Genomic DNA, 13,718 nt, shown 5'->3' on the forward strand with positions numbered 1-13,718 from the left:
CCCGGATAAGCGGAGGAAGATGGATGGATGGACGTTCTACTTCTCCACAAGTGCTATATGCAGTTCAGTTCTGCAAAGTCACTTGGGGGTCCAATCATCCAGTCTTTAATTCAGCCCCTGAACCTGAACCCCACAGACGTGCTCTGTGGGGTTCAGTAATACCATATGAGGCACTCCAACTTCCTGAAGTCCAGCTGTGACAAATGTGGCACCATGTGGTGGAGCGTTATCATCCGTGGGCAGAAGGTTGGGGGTGTTCTGGTGAAATTGGTTGATGATGATTGGTGACTGGGCCATCTACAATAACCAAATCAGTTTTGCTGTGACTGCTGATGCCTAACCAGACCGCCTCCACCAAAGTGGAGGACCACGTTGACCTCGGCCTTCTCCAGCAACGGAGACACAGCTCTCGGAGCAGGAGTGAAGCTCCCGCCACCGGGAGAATCTTTGATCACATGAACCCAGACATGGACACGTGATTACCGATGTTTTTGTAGAGCTCTTCATAATAAATAAACCTGATCTCTCCACACCATCTGTGTCTTCCATGCATTGTAAATGAGATAAACACAGACACCGCTCCATGTACGCAGCAATCAGGCTAAAAAATATTAGCGGGAAGCTCCTCCCACGCAAGGCCACGGCGTCAAGCCAAGGAACACATTATTGGACAGGTGGCGAGCAGATTTCGCCGAGTGATGAAGGAGAGGCGGCGGATGCGAATTTTCACGCAAAAAACGCGCTCTGTGTGAACGCAGCTTAAGACTTTAAGACTGAAAATCTGCTAAACTAAAGTGCCGCATTTCTACTCCTGCTCAATTATTACCTTCAAACGCCAGTCAGGTATTAACCCTAAACCTTTATTTTTTCTGCTTTTTTTCCCCCTTTGGGTTGCCAGATTTCTGCCCAATTAATTATTTAATAATTTATTGGGCTCAGAAAAAAACAATCATATCTGACAAGTCTGCTGCTTCAATGCTCAAGGAGCAAACATTAAAAATAAGAACATTTTGTCCTTCATGCAAATCTTTCAATCAAAATACATCGGTAGGTGATCACACAGAAAAGAGGAGTAAAGTGTTCACTTTTAGGCGTTAAATCTTTATTTGGATTCTTTTTTTCTTTATGCATCATGTTGACTCCTCTGTTTAGGCAAAGATCTTAGAGAAGAAGTCTCTGAAGCGCTTAGCGTACTGCTCTGGATGAACTGTCGAGATTTCAGCTCCCGCCTTTCAAAGACAAACAGAAAAATGATTGATTACACACCGGTGAGTGGGACATAAAAGCAGGAGAGTCGCTGCACTAAGCAAAGTCTTTTAGGGGGGGCTGATCTCTCACCCCCTGTTTGACGGCCCTGGCGGCGTGAGCAGCTTTCTTCTTTGTATCGTACTGTGTCAGCACATCAATCAGACCCATGAAATATACTTCCCTCCGGGGTGCACCTGCACAGGCGTAGCAAACAGCAAACTGATCAGCACAGCATGAGATGACGTTTGGCTGTGTCCCAGCTCACAGCTTCCACTTTAGCACATCCTGCACTCACCTTCTGCGCTCTGAATGGCGTACACATCCACGTACGGGTCAAATTCTCCAGGACTCAGCGGTTTGAGGGAGTTCATGTAACCTGCAATACCTTCAGGTGAAGTGGAGTATGGAGGCACCGGACCATTTTCGTCCTCTTCCTCTTCGTCGCCGGATGAGTCCATATCCTCCTCGTCCCTCTCTGCTCTCTCAACATCATGAATACCCAGCAGCAGGCTGTAGTCCATGATCCTCATACGAACTAGGAACTAGGAAACGGGCACACGTTTACTCACCAATTTGGGGGAATCATGACTCCACACACGAGTATAGACACATTATCTCACTTCGATATCTCTGTTTAATTTCTCCATCAGCTTCTCTTTCTCTTCAGCGCTCACATAAACCTTTTGAACATTATTCCTGAAGTCTGCATCTTTATGACCGGGCAAATCTTTCACCTGGAAAAACACAATGAAAATGTTATCAGTGTAACTGAAAAAGCTAAATTAAAGGTTTAGTTGTAAATCGTCCACAGCTAGTTAGTCTTTAGATAACTACCCTCAGTGTATTTAAAGTTCCACTCCGATCATCTTTTGAGCTATTTTCAAAGCATTCCCAGTGGTCTTTTAACTGTAATCATGTTTTTAGTCAAAATAAAAAATATATGTATATTTTTCTAAGACATAGTTTCTGCATAGCAGCAGGAGTTCATGAGATATTGACCTCTGAGTTTGGGGTGGGACTGTTGGTGCGGAATAAGCCTGTCTTCATTTACCATTATTCCTTTGTTTACACTCTCTTCCACTAGTTTACACAATATTGGAGCTACCCAGCCCTACAATTTTGAGCTTAGATGAAGAAAACAAAGATGTTCATGGATGTAGTTGTCTGCAAGAGGATACATCAGAGGGGACTGGAGCAGGGAGCTTGTGGCCTGCTCATTTTAGCTTCTACGTCACAAATACAACCTTTTTGCAACAGCTGTTTTTTTGCCTACTCCTGATTCACAGCAATTTAGATAAAGAAATGCTCAGAAATGCCATTATGCCATAGGAACATGCTACAAACTCCAAAACCGCAATTGTCATCAGAGTGGGTCTTTAAAAAAAGCATTCTGAGGGTAAAATCTAATATTTTGTGAGGATTCTGCACTTTTTGTTATGTTTTTAAATTTTTGTCATGTTTTCCTTGTCAATCTCACCAAGTTCAGACTGATGATCATCCACACTTGTCTTCATTTTGTTAACTACGAGTGTCTTTAAATGTGTTTTTCAATTTCTCATTGTCAGGACATCTCCTTTGTCACCAGCTTTTTCTGTCCCTTTTTGTCACGGTGACATGTATTTATCAGTGATGGAGATTTAAAGCTTCATGAAGCTTTGAAGCCCGTCATCCTTTCATTTTGTCGTGTACTGTCTGTGATTGTGTGTGTTTTTTTAAACATTCTATATAATACAATAAAAATATAAATAAATATTTGCTATCTATCTATCTATCTATCTATCTATCTATCTAATCTGAGCTAGACTAAGTTGGAAATTTTCTCAGATAAAAACAAAAAATGATAGGTGGGTTGGGATTGTCTTGGATTTGACTTCAGCAGCTTCCTGTGTAAATGTGCTGCATTGAAAACACATCTAGATATCTGAACTTGAAATCCCATTTTGTGGCTAAGCACATACTTTCCAGTCTGTGTCTGCAGAGCCTTTAGCAGGCAAAGGTGCAGCCTGCCAGGCTGAGAAGAATGCTCTGAATACTGAATGTCTTCATGCCATCAGACACACTGTAGAGGCACAGCTGTATCCAATTCCAGCCTCTAAAGTTGTCATTTCCTAGTGAAGAGACAAATACTGCTTGGCCTAACTTGACTTTTATCAGTTTAAAACACATTTTTTGACATAGCCTGACTATTTGACTTCAAGGCAGTTGCTGGTTTCTGGTGTCTTTAACCTCTAAGAACCCATGGTGACATCAGTGTAACAGAAAAATATCAGAAATTGATTATGTGGTCCCCTTGGTTTGTGGTAAAATACACAATTTTATTCTTAAGAAAAGATGTGTTCTTACGGGTTAACATGTTCTTGTGGCATTTTTCTGATGATGAAGGGACATATATAAAGAAAGGTTTAGCTTAAGGTCGCATTTCTGAGTATTTCTTTATTAAAATCGACATAAGCATGATTAGAAGACCACTGGGAACACTTTTAAAATAGCTTAAAGATGACTGAAGAGAGGCTTTAGCCAATTTTACTGTCATAAGTCATCAAATAAAATCCTTGGAGATTATTTAGTGTAGCTTTTCTTCCCTATGCAGGCTTGAGCTTCACTTTTGTTTTGTAACACAAAGCCTCTCTTATGGAGACTCTACTATGAGGATGGCAAACATGTATTATTTAAATACACATTAATCAGTCAGGCTGTGCATCTGCGATTTATGCTCATCTGTCTTATTCATGCCCCGCTTTTCAAAAGAAGTCCTCTTTTTGCACCATGAAGTCTTTTTAGTGATAAGGACTGCTATGCTTTCCCTTCAGCAGCTTAGGTTGATCTTTTAAAATGTGTTTTTGATCATTTATTTTAGGAAGCATTTTAGGAAGCAACAACCCTGAAGCTCTTAAAGGAACAACTTTATTTCCCTCTCAGTGAGCGAAACCCCCTCCCATTGCAAGCTTTACAAGCCATTGCAGCCTTCATAATTCAGCTGTAGTGGTTCAGAAAATAGTCTGTCCCATTCGTAGGACTACAGTTTGCTCACCTTCTCTTTAAAACTTGCTTCACGAGACAGCACAGAGCCCTGAGGAAGGAGGACATGGTCACTGTTAGGCCTCCTATCTGGATTATTATGGGCTAATAGCTTACCAGTTCGATTAAATTGTTTTTTTTCTGCAAATAGACCAGAGTAGGGCTGCACGATATGAGGAAAACTTGCGATGTGTAATATTAGTGATCAATATTGCAATGACGATATAACTTGCGATACATGACTAAATATCAAAACAACCAAAAACATTGTTTCCATTTCACTGCAACAGTTTAAAAATTGTACTTCAAATGACCCTGATCTACATAGGAGATGAACATCTAACATAAATGGGCTCCATTCAATTGGTTGACAACGGGAAGGCGTCCATCGAATTGGTCAAATACAGTACTGACCAAAAGTTTGGACACACCTTCTCATTCAATCGTTTTCTTTATTTTCATGACTATGAAAATTGTAGATTCACACCAGTGACGTGCGGTGAGGTTGACAACTGGTGAGGCACCGACTCCTCTGGAGTCAGATTTACTATAATAGAACTAAATATTTGACCTTTCATCCAACAGCAGCTAACAGCTTATAAAATACAAAACAAGAACATATTTGTCCAACAGAGAATATTTCTTTCATAGATGGATAGAACCCTCTTCTTGTGTATGATTTATTCATATATATACTGTAAACAAATTAAAGTATGCAGATGTGTTCAGCACACATTTGACCCTCAGTAACTATTTCTGGTATTTTTCCAGCTTCAACTTCTGGTGCTTTAATCAGTGTTATCAAATGTTGTCTGTGAAAATGATCATAAAAATAAAATAAATGATTTTACTTACATTTTTTATCCACTTACTCCCGTGTTATTTAAAAAACAAACAAACATTAAAAAACATGTTCGGCCTTACTTTTTGAGTCCATGTGTCAATCCATCTCCACAAAAAGCTCTATGATCTGTTGTAAAGTCTTCCTTATTTTCCTTTATTTTATGAGTTTCTCCCTCTCAATGGAGAAAGACATGGCTCTGCCTCACTTGCCTCACCTGACCGCACATCACTGATTCACACTAAAGGCATCAAAACTGTGAATTAACACATGTGGAATTATATACGTAACAAAAAAGTGTACTGCACAACATAACTGATGGTCCCACACCCATTTATAAGGCAAGAAGTCACACTTATCAAACCTGACAGGGCACACTTGTGAAGTAAAAAACATTTCAGGTGACTACCTCTTGAAGCTCATCAAGAGAATGCCAAGAGTGTGACTCTACTATTTTCATAGTCATGAAAATAAAGAAAACTCTTTGAATGAGAAGATGTGTCCAAACTTTTGGTCTGTACTGTACATAGTGGGATTTATTTGATTCGTTTAATACTTCCAGTTGCCATAAGATTGTTTTAGCACATTTAAGGCAACCATTTATTGCCATTTTTACCGTCTTTTGTGATATGCGTATGACACAGTTTAAAATTGTGATAACGATAAATTTGCAGGGCCAGGCCAGATCAACATCCTTCATTTCTTATGAACAAGACATGCATTGAATCCTCATTAAAGGCTCAGAGGATGTTACCTTCAGCTCGTACTTCCTGTGTGTGTGCAGTCTGTGGCTGAACATGTTTCTCATCACCAGCAGGTAGGTGTCCTCACTCTCCACAGTGACTCTGTACATGGCCAAGAACTGGGGGAGCAGCGTGCTGCCATGACAGGTGACGATGTACTGGAAGAAGATGAAAGACCTTCACAGCTGCATGAAGAGAGGCATTAAAACACTCCTCTGGCAAAGGATCAGCACTTAATGAGATCTCTTAAGCCTGTCTTTAAGAAGCATTTTTAATATCTGTACCCTGACGAGCAAGTATCAAAGTTTAGAAAATGGTTTAAAACAAAAATGAGTATTTTTGCGATGATAAACAGTAACTGCTTTTCATTCAGTGGTTCAATCTAGCTGAATCAAACTGACCCAGACGTCCCATGAGAAAAATTATTGTGTGGGTGTAGTCAATCTAATAATTTATTCATTGAATACATCTTATCCACTAAGAATGAGCTACAATCATGGAGGCATACTCCAACTCCACAATTTGAAGTGGAAAATCCACACGAGGATCAAACAAGTTGAAGCTGACTTGACTTTTCAGCATAAAAACATTTTAAGGTCTTTATTAAAGTATTATTAGGTCATTTTAATGTGGTGAGGCAAAAAAAGGCTGGTTTGTTTCTATTGGTTCCAATTCATAAAGTATCTAGTATATAAAAAATGAGAACGACTTGAAAAACTGCATTTGAGGCAGTCAAATATTAAATCGTGTTAGATGACAGCTGATCTTAAAAGTCTTTAAATTTCTATCTTCCTCCACTTATTTCTGTTGAAACTGTGAAGGATGAAAGCCACAGCTGTGTCTTGTTGCAGCATAAATTATGCTTTTCTAATAATTCATTTGTGGAAACCTTATCTCTGTTCAAGGACATTATTTCTGGAGAATAAATAAATAAAAAATACACTTTGAAACTCCAATATTCATCTTCCAGGTTTATTGCTCTAAGTATTGTGCATTTGCCATGGCAACTGAACTTAGAATAATAAGAGCAAAGGTGTGTCAGATTTACCTGGTGATACTCAGAGAGGAAAATGTGCATTTCCTCCACCTCCTCAGAGGAAATTTCTTTAATCACCAGTGTGCGGTCATATGATGTAAGCATCAGTCCCACGCATTTCCCGTCCTCGTCTTTGAGCGGCGCACTGCGGGCCAGAGAGACCTGGGAGGATGACGGGACAGCATCGTTGTGCAACAAAAGACTCACTTTTTACAGCAAAATGCCTTTTCTTCTGACACTTTAAATCAATTTAATCTTTTAAAATCTTCACAAGAAAATGTATAAAAAGCTTCAATTTCCAGAGAGTCCCAGAGAGCATAGAATAGAATAGATCAACTTTATTGTCTGTTCAATGTATATATTATTACGCATATATATAAGTATATATTATTCTACTCTGCGTGCACAAAATAATTAAGCAAAAATAAGGTGCATTTACAAAATAACATTTAATTAATTATTGTTTTGCGAAAGAAATACTTATAGGAGTGTTTTAAGAAAACATTATTTTTATTTTTAATTGAATTATTATTGATCCTACTATATTAAGCCAATCCTAACACCCAAATATATTGGGCTGCATCTCTCTAAGTGATTTTTGAGCCATTTATTGATTAATAACAGCAGAGTCATAGTATCTGTAGAACATTGTATTAAAATGTTTTTATCTGTAACCAGAATATTAATTTTTGCCTAATAGTCTCACTAATAAAGTTTAGTCTTGACTCAATTTTAAAGACTATTCCAATGACTATTTGTTTTTTCTAACATGTTCTTTTGGCTTTTTCCTCATGATGGCTAACATATTTAAAGGAAATTAAGATTAAAACTGTGATGTTGAGTATTTCTTTATTCAGATTGTTGTGAATCAGGAGAAGTCGAAAAAATGCAATTAGAAAAAGCTTGTAGCTGTGATGCACAAACTGCAATCGGCGGGACACAAGCTCCCTGCTCCACTCCATTCCGATGCATCCACTTACACATAGATCGATGTGCATGCGTTCCCTGTATGTACTGGAATCTGGCTCCAAACTGTATGGTTGAATAACTTTAATCACTTAAAGGGACCAAAAGTGTTCAGTCTGAACACACATAACACTAAAATTTATTTATTATTCATTTAACATCTGGAAATACCAGAATTTAAGAATAATTTAGGTTTTACATCTGGTACAGTTCAAACTGTAACTCACTTGTGTAATTTTTCACCATATACTCAGCTAACTATTGGGATATTTTTCTATTTATTGTAATACTTTGAAGTTACTTCCTTTTGAGTAAAATATTTCAATATTTTATCTACTTTAGCAAATACAATGCAGTTCAAAAACTGTGTTTTTCAGACAATTTTCTTTCAAATTTTGTCTATTGTGTGAGAACGTTCTTCATCCCCCTAATTGTGGGCTAAGCAAATCCATGTGACGTGGACATTAAAGCAGCAGGCTGCTGGTCCCCCTCATGCAAAAGACAAGCAAAGATATGCAAATGTGGACAGAAGCACATCAATAAAGTGGGTCTGCTTTGCTGCTTTTTTTGCCTGCACCTGGTAGTCCTGATCCTCAATGCCAAAGCGCTCTCGTAGGTTTCTGAACGCCTGTGGACAGTACTCTTTGAACTTGAACTGCCCAGGTAGATTCTCTCTATAGAAAAAAAGGGATGATAAATGTTAAATATGAAGTGTTGTTCTTTAAAATGTTTCCATATCCAGTAACTCAAATGACCAGCAGCTGGTCTCAGGAAAACATATTTTATTGTTCCTTTAGTGTTTGAGCGGCCTGGATTCCTGTATGGATTAGGGGATTAATGAAAGCCACCCAGCTTAAATCAATCTGTGTAGAAAGCGAACATTTGGAAAAAATTATTGCAGAATTCTGCTATCCGTCAACTCTTAACATGATGATGATCGGTCTGCTTTATTGTTTTTATTTTTCTTGTCTTTAAATTAATCACAAAAAGGCAAGAATATTTAACTGGAAAAAATCAGATCTTATTTTAGCACAAAGTAAAGTAACAATTAGTAAAAAAAACTTTGATTTGATCCAAAACTTTGGATGAATTAGAATATTCTCAGAAACAAAGCATCATGATTGTTTCCTAGATTCTTGTTTTTCCCTAAAAGGGTTTTTGTTCTGATAAAGACATCCAAATAAGGGAAAAATTACAAAGAAATCTTTGCAGTTCTCAAAAAGCAGATGTAGGGCAGAGAGAGCAGAGCACAGTACTTGTTGAAGAGGTGGTTGATGACTTTGATCTTGGTGCTGGCTTTGAAGTCGTCTGGGAGCAGCATGACGGGTACAGGCACCTGGCTCAGGTCATTAATCTGCGCACGATCAAAATGGAAAAATAAAAAATGCAGCTTTCTCCACTCATGAACTCACACTGCCCGGTCCACGTACCGAGTGACTGACTCCCCACATGAGCACGTTCAGCACGGGGTCACTGGCTCGGAAAACCTCCACTTTCTGCTGAACGAAGTGCTTTTTCTTGGTTTTCCTTTTGTGCTTCAGCGCGCCGAAGGGGATGGATGGTGCGCCGGGGGATGACATCGCCTTTCTCCGCTCTCCCTGCTTGTCTGGGCGCAGGATGTTGGTCCTGCACGAGTATGCAAAAGGGGAGAGGTCCGCCTGCGCGCCCTGCAGCTGCGCCTGTGGACCTCAGCGCGCGGCTTAAGCAGCTTTTGGCGCGTCGGTCCACCATCGTGACGCACAGCCGCAAACACAGTCTGCTCACACACAGGTTTCATTCCACTCTAATGAAAGGAAAATTATATAAAATAACCGAAATTCAGATGTGTAAAGAAGCCACATTTCCTTACTTTAGGTTTTATTTGTAAGGCTTTTGGTGTACTAAAAGTTATTAAAATTTAAGAATGTTAGAAAAAGAAATACAACCCCAAAAAGCAACATTTTTTTCCCAACAGGACCAAAGTAACCAGGTCCTGAGTGAATGAAGAAACAATGAAAGCTGTAGCACTTTTATGATATTTGAATAATCTGAGCATTCGAAGTGAATGGTGAGGGTATTGTTGTATTTTCTTTACTAAGTATGTGAAAAGTAACTTTGGGGCTATTTGGGAATGATTCCTTGCAGAAGTTTCAACAGTTTTAATGAGGCGATGGTGATTTGATTGATTGATTTCAAGTATGAAAAATAACTCAATACTGCAATAAAAAAATACAAAACACAAATATCAAACCCATTTAAATATTTAGTAGTAAACTGATTAGGATTTAGGCTTTAGAAAAAATAATAAAGATGTTCTAAAATGATGCCTTCTGCTTCAGCAGAAAACAAAAGAAGACAGACAGAAAAACAATCCAAAAGTACAAAAACAAAACAATTACGGCCACAGCCATAACAAAAGTGTAGTGACTCATAATCATACTTTTACAATACAGTACACACGTCACATTAGATTAATTAAACATGATTATCAATTAAAGTTACGTAGAGTTTGATTTGTTGATTGAAAGGGAGTAAGAGGAAGCCAATTTAATAATCCCACCACTATTGAGTTATTTCTATGAGAAATATATTTTGCTGTCATTATCCAGTCCTTATCAGATCAAGTGCAGATAACTGATCAAGTGAAACAATGGGCTGCTTATTGATTATCCACAGAAAACATTTTTTCATTATTTCAGTAAACAATATTCACATGTCACGTAAGACTCACTGATTATTATCAGAATACATCGTCACATCAATCCAATTGTTATCTTTTCACATTGCTGACTAAGTTCTCTCACTGCTTGACTGGTTCCTGAAAGGTATCTAGTTCATTAGATTAATAAAATTGGTTTTAACAAAAGTCACATCTTAAAAAAGTTTCCTTGACCTCTAGATTAAAGGAACTACCTTTATTACAAATTCTAAGCAGTCTTAACACAGTGAGTCTATACATATTTATTTTGAATAAAAAACATATTTTATCATAAAGTAGAAGCAAACATAAACACATTAATGTCAGTCTTGAAACATCAAGTCTTCAAATAGGATACCACAGATTATTTATTTACAAAATCCTACACTGACTTTAACAAAAGAGACAAACAATATGAGAATATTTGCAATTACAAACAAATTTGAGGAAGCATTGATAGGATTGCCTGTCGATAACATATGCAGTATTAAAAGAACATCATTTTTGAGAAAGAATTAGGAAATTGAGGATGAACAAAATATGCTTTTGGCCTTAATAAAAGTGCAAATAAGCTGTAAAATAGGTGCAGCTAAATGGTTCAAAAGATTTGCATGTTGATACACATATATGAAAGTATAAGTATAAGAGGTCTCCATATGAGACTATTTAGAAAGAGTGAAACCAAAAGAGGTTGACTGGTCAGTAGAGGATGCAAAGTCTCAAAGTTGTGTCTGATTGAAGGAGGAGCAGCTTCAAGCTAAGAGGGAATGACTGTGGCGCTGTATTGTGATGGTTTCCTCCCTGCTTGAACTTCCTTCACCTTAATTCTGGTTTGGTTGACAAGTTTCTGTTTCCTTTGCACTTAGCAAAGCTCTAGCTCCTAGCGGCTCTGGTTGCTGCTGATGTCTGCAGAAATGGGCGTCCCATTCTCGTCCACACACCAACACTTTCCCCGCCATTTACCTCTAGACGACCAACACTGCAGAAAAACAACAAATCCAGAACAAACAAAGAATTCAACCTTCGGCTCTACCAGTCTTGAAATGCATCTTTGCCAACCCACCGGTCTTCTGAAAAAAACCACGCTTGGCACAGTTTGGCACGTAGATGTCATGATGGGACTGGAATAAATGAGCATGGAGTCCCCTCATGAGAGACGTGAGGAGTTTCCGGCATGGAGCCTGCAGAAGAGACAAACGTGAACATGTTCACTGACATCCTGTCAATGTTAAGATCAAATGAAGAACACATGTTTTACCTCGTTCTGCTCCAGGGAAAAGGTCTACAATCGGAGTTTAACAAAGAAACCGTGAACAGGTTACAGAAGAAATATTTGTATTAATGCATTACATCAGCTTTTTAGCATTTAAGGCTCTTTTGGGGTGAGAAACTACAGGAAAAATGTGATTGTAAAGCAAAGGGTATCAACAACTTTTAGATTTCCATTTAAAATTTTCATTTGGTTCAAAAAAGATCATCGATCAAGGAGAAACATGATTAAATTAAAAACCCACTCCAGTGATATTTTGATCTATTTTTAAAGCGTCCCCTGTGGTCTTTTAATTGTGATTATGGCATTTATAGCCATATTATAAAAAACCTGTGTCGTTTTCTAGGACACAGTTTCTGCAGAGTGACAGTAATTCATCAGAAATTTGCCTGTGGGTTGTGTGGGACTGTTGGTTCAGAATAAGCCCACCCCACTTCCCATCAATAATTTGTTTACACTCTGTCCCGTTAGCTTGCAGCCCCTCACACACTCAGCCTAACATTACAGGTGGATCAAAAATGGTGAGCAATATTGGAGATATCCAGATGTACAGACTTGAGCCAGATTCCGGCTCAGATGATGTCAATGAAGACGTATATAGATCTATTTGTCTGAAAGTGGATGCATCAGAATGGAGCTTGTGCTCCGCCGATCACAGCTACAAGTCTTTTCAAACTGCATTTTTTTCATCTGCTTCTGATTCACAACGATTTGAATAAAGAAACATATGCTGCTTAAATCTTTTTTTTCTTCATATATGTCCTCCATCATCAGAAAAAACACATGAAAACATGTTAAAAACACCAAAAACACAATTGTCATTGGTGTGGGTCTTTAAAGAAAGTAAAATGCTGTTACACATAATGATTAAATCTACATCAAAAACTGCACTCAAACCTTAGCCTACTTATAATTTCTCTTCCACACTCAGGCTTTTTTTTCCTGTGCTGGGTGGGCTCAGCACTGCTCACGTTGCTGCAGGCCCCTCTTTCCTCCAGCAGGGCATGCAGGGGCCTCGTCTCATCCTCTGAAGGCTGACAACGCAAACTATGAGCACAGCTTCGAGTGTACACTCCACGCGGATCTCCAAGAGCCAGAGCGGGGACACTAGACTCTGCTTGTGGCTGGGGCTTCCTTGTGTTGCTGGGGGGGAACATCCTTTCTGCAGCGGTGTGGTCAAAGGGCTTGAGAGAGCCGTCTCCAGAAGGAGCTTCACCAAGATGAGCAAAAACATCTTGTACAAAAAGCGTCTTGCCTCACAACTTTTTCTTAAAAATTATTCCACAGACTGAGTCTCTCCCTTCATGGTATGATTTCCTCCAGCCTGGATGAAGACGGAGCCGACGGCGGTGGCAGCAGCTTTTAAAGAGCATAAAGTGGCGTGGAAAGGTATGTGAGGGTGTATGATGAATTTTGGCCCTTCCTCCCATTTCCACACAGCCGAGCACACCCCCAGTTGACATAGCAGACAAACTGGCACATAAATGGTTAGCCGTCTATCAGCAGGTGCTGATTGAATCTACAGAAACACTAATGCAATTTCACCATCAAAAACATCAGCGTAAGAGAAAAATGTCAGAAATGGATTCTGTGGTAAAATACACTTGATTTTATTTTTAAGAACAAATGGGTCTGGGATCTTATGGGTCAGTTTTCTTTATATATGGCCTCCATCATGAGTAAAATGCTACAAGAATATGTTAAAAACATGGCTTTCATAGGAGTGGGTTTTTCAGAGAACAAAAATATGATGCTGCAACTGCTGAGTCCTAAAGTTAAATGAAAGCCTCCTGCCACTTGATTTTCACACACAAAATATCTAAGCAGTTATTTTTTTCCAACCTGATGTTTAGTTTTACTTTTTCATTTTTTAAATTCGTATTATTACAAACTAAGTTCAGGCTTATGCAGTGTACGAT

The 13,718-nt window shown here is 38.7% G+C and overlaps 1 protein-coding gene and 1 pseudogene across 1 annotated transcript; both read right to left on the reverse strand.

Moving 5' to 3' along the window:
• Nucleotides 1-1,080: 1,080 nt before the first annotated feature.
• LOC101173218 (phosphatidylinositol 5-phosphate 4-kinase type-2 gamma) lies at nucleotides 1,081-9,581 on the reverse strand. Its single transcript, XM_004069125.4, has 10 exons — nucleotides 9,283-9,581; nucleotides 9,109-9,206; nucleotides 8,430-8,526; nucleotides 6,899-7,048; nucleotides 5,862-6,008; nucleotides 4,280-4,318; nucleotides 1,869-1,982; nucleotides 1,544-1,790; nucleotides 1,339-1,442; nucleotides 1,081-1,229 (listed from the first exon to the last, which is right to left on the reverse strand). The coding sequence occupies exons 1-10, from the start codon at nucleotides 9,430-9,432 to the stop codon at nucleotides 1,149-1,151; spliced, it is 1,227 nt and encodes a 408-aa protein (XP_004069173.1). The 5' UTR covers nucleotides 9,433-9,581; the 3' UTR covers nucleotides 1,081-1,148.
• Nucleotides 9,582-11,268: 1,687 nt separating this feature from the next.
• LOC105354135 (insulin-like growth factor-binding protein 6) lies at nucleotides 11,269-13,181 on the reverse strand (annotated as a pseudogene).
• Nucleotides 13,182-13,718: the final 537 nt, after the last annotated feature.

This window comes from Oryzias latipes, chromosome 5 (assembly GCF_053564925.1).
Source record: "Oryzias latipes strain Hd-rR chromosome 5, Olatipes_Hd-rR_3.1".
In the NCBI taxonomy this organism is placed as follows: Eukaryota; Metazoa; Chordata; class Actinopteri; order Beloniformes; family Adrianichthyidae; genus Oryzias; species Oryzias latipes.

Excerpts from the sequence above, each read along its gene's own strand:
- LOC101173218 (XM_004069125.4), bottom strand. The coding sequence starts at position 9,432 with ATGTCATCCCCCGGCGCACCATCCATCCCCTTCGGCGCGCTGAAGCAC. Across the intron at positions 1,443-1,543 it reads CGCCATTCAGAGCGCAGAAG|GTGCACCCCGGAGGGAAGTA; the intron begins GTGAGTGCAGGA and ends ACGCCTGTGCAG. Across the intron at positions 1,230-1,338 it reads CCAGGGCCGTCAAACAGGGG|GCGGGAGCTGAAATCTCGAC; the intron begins GTGAGAGATCAG and ends TGTCTTTGAAAG.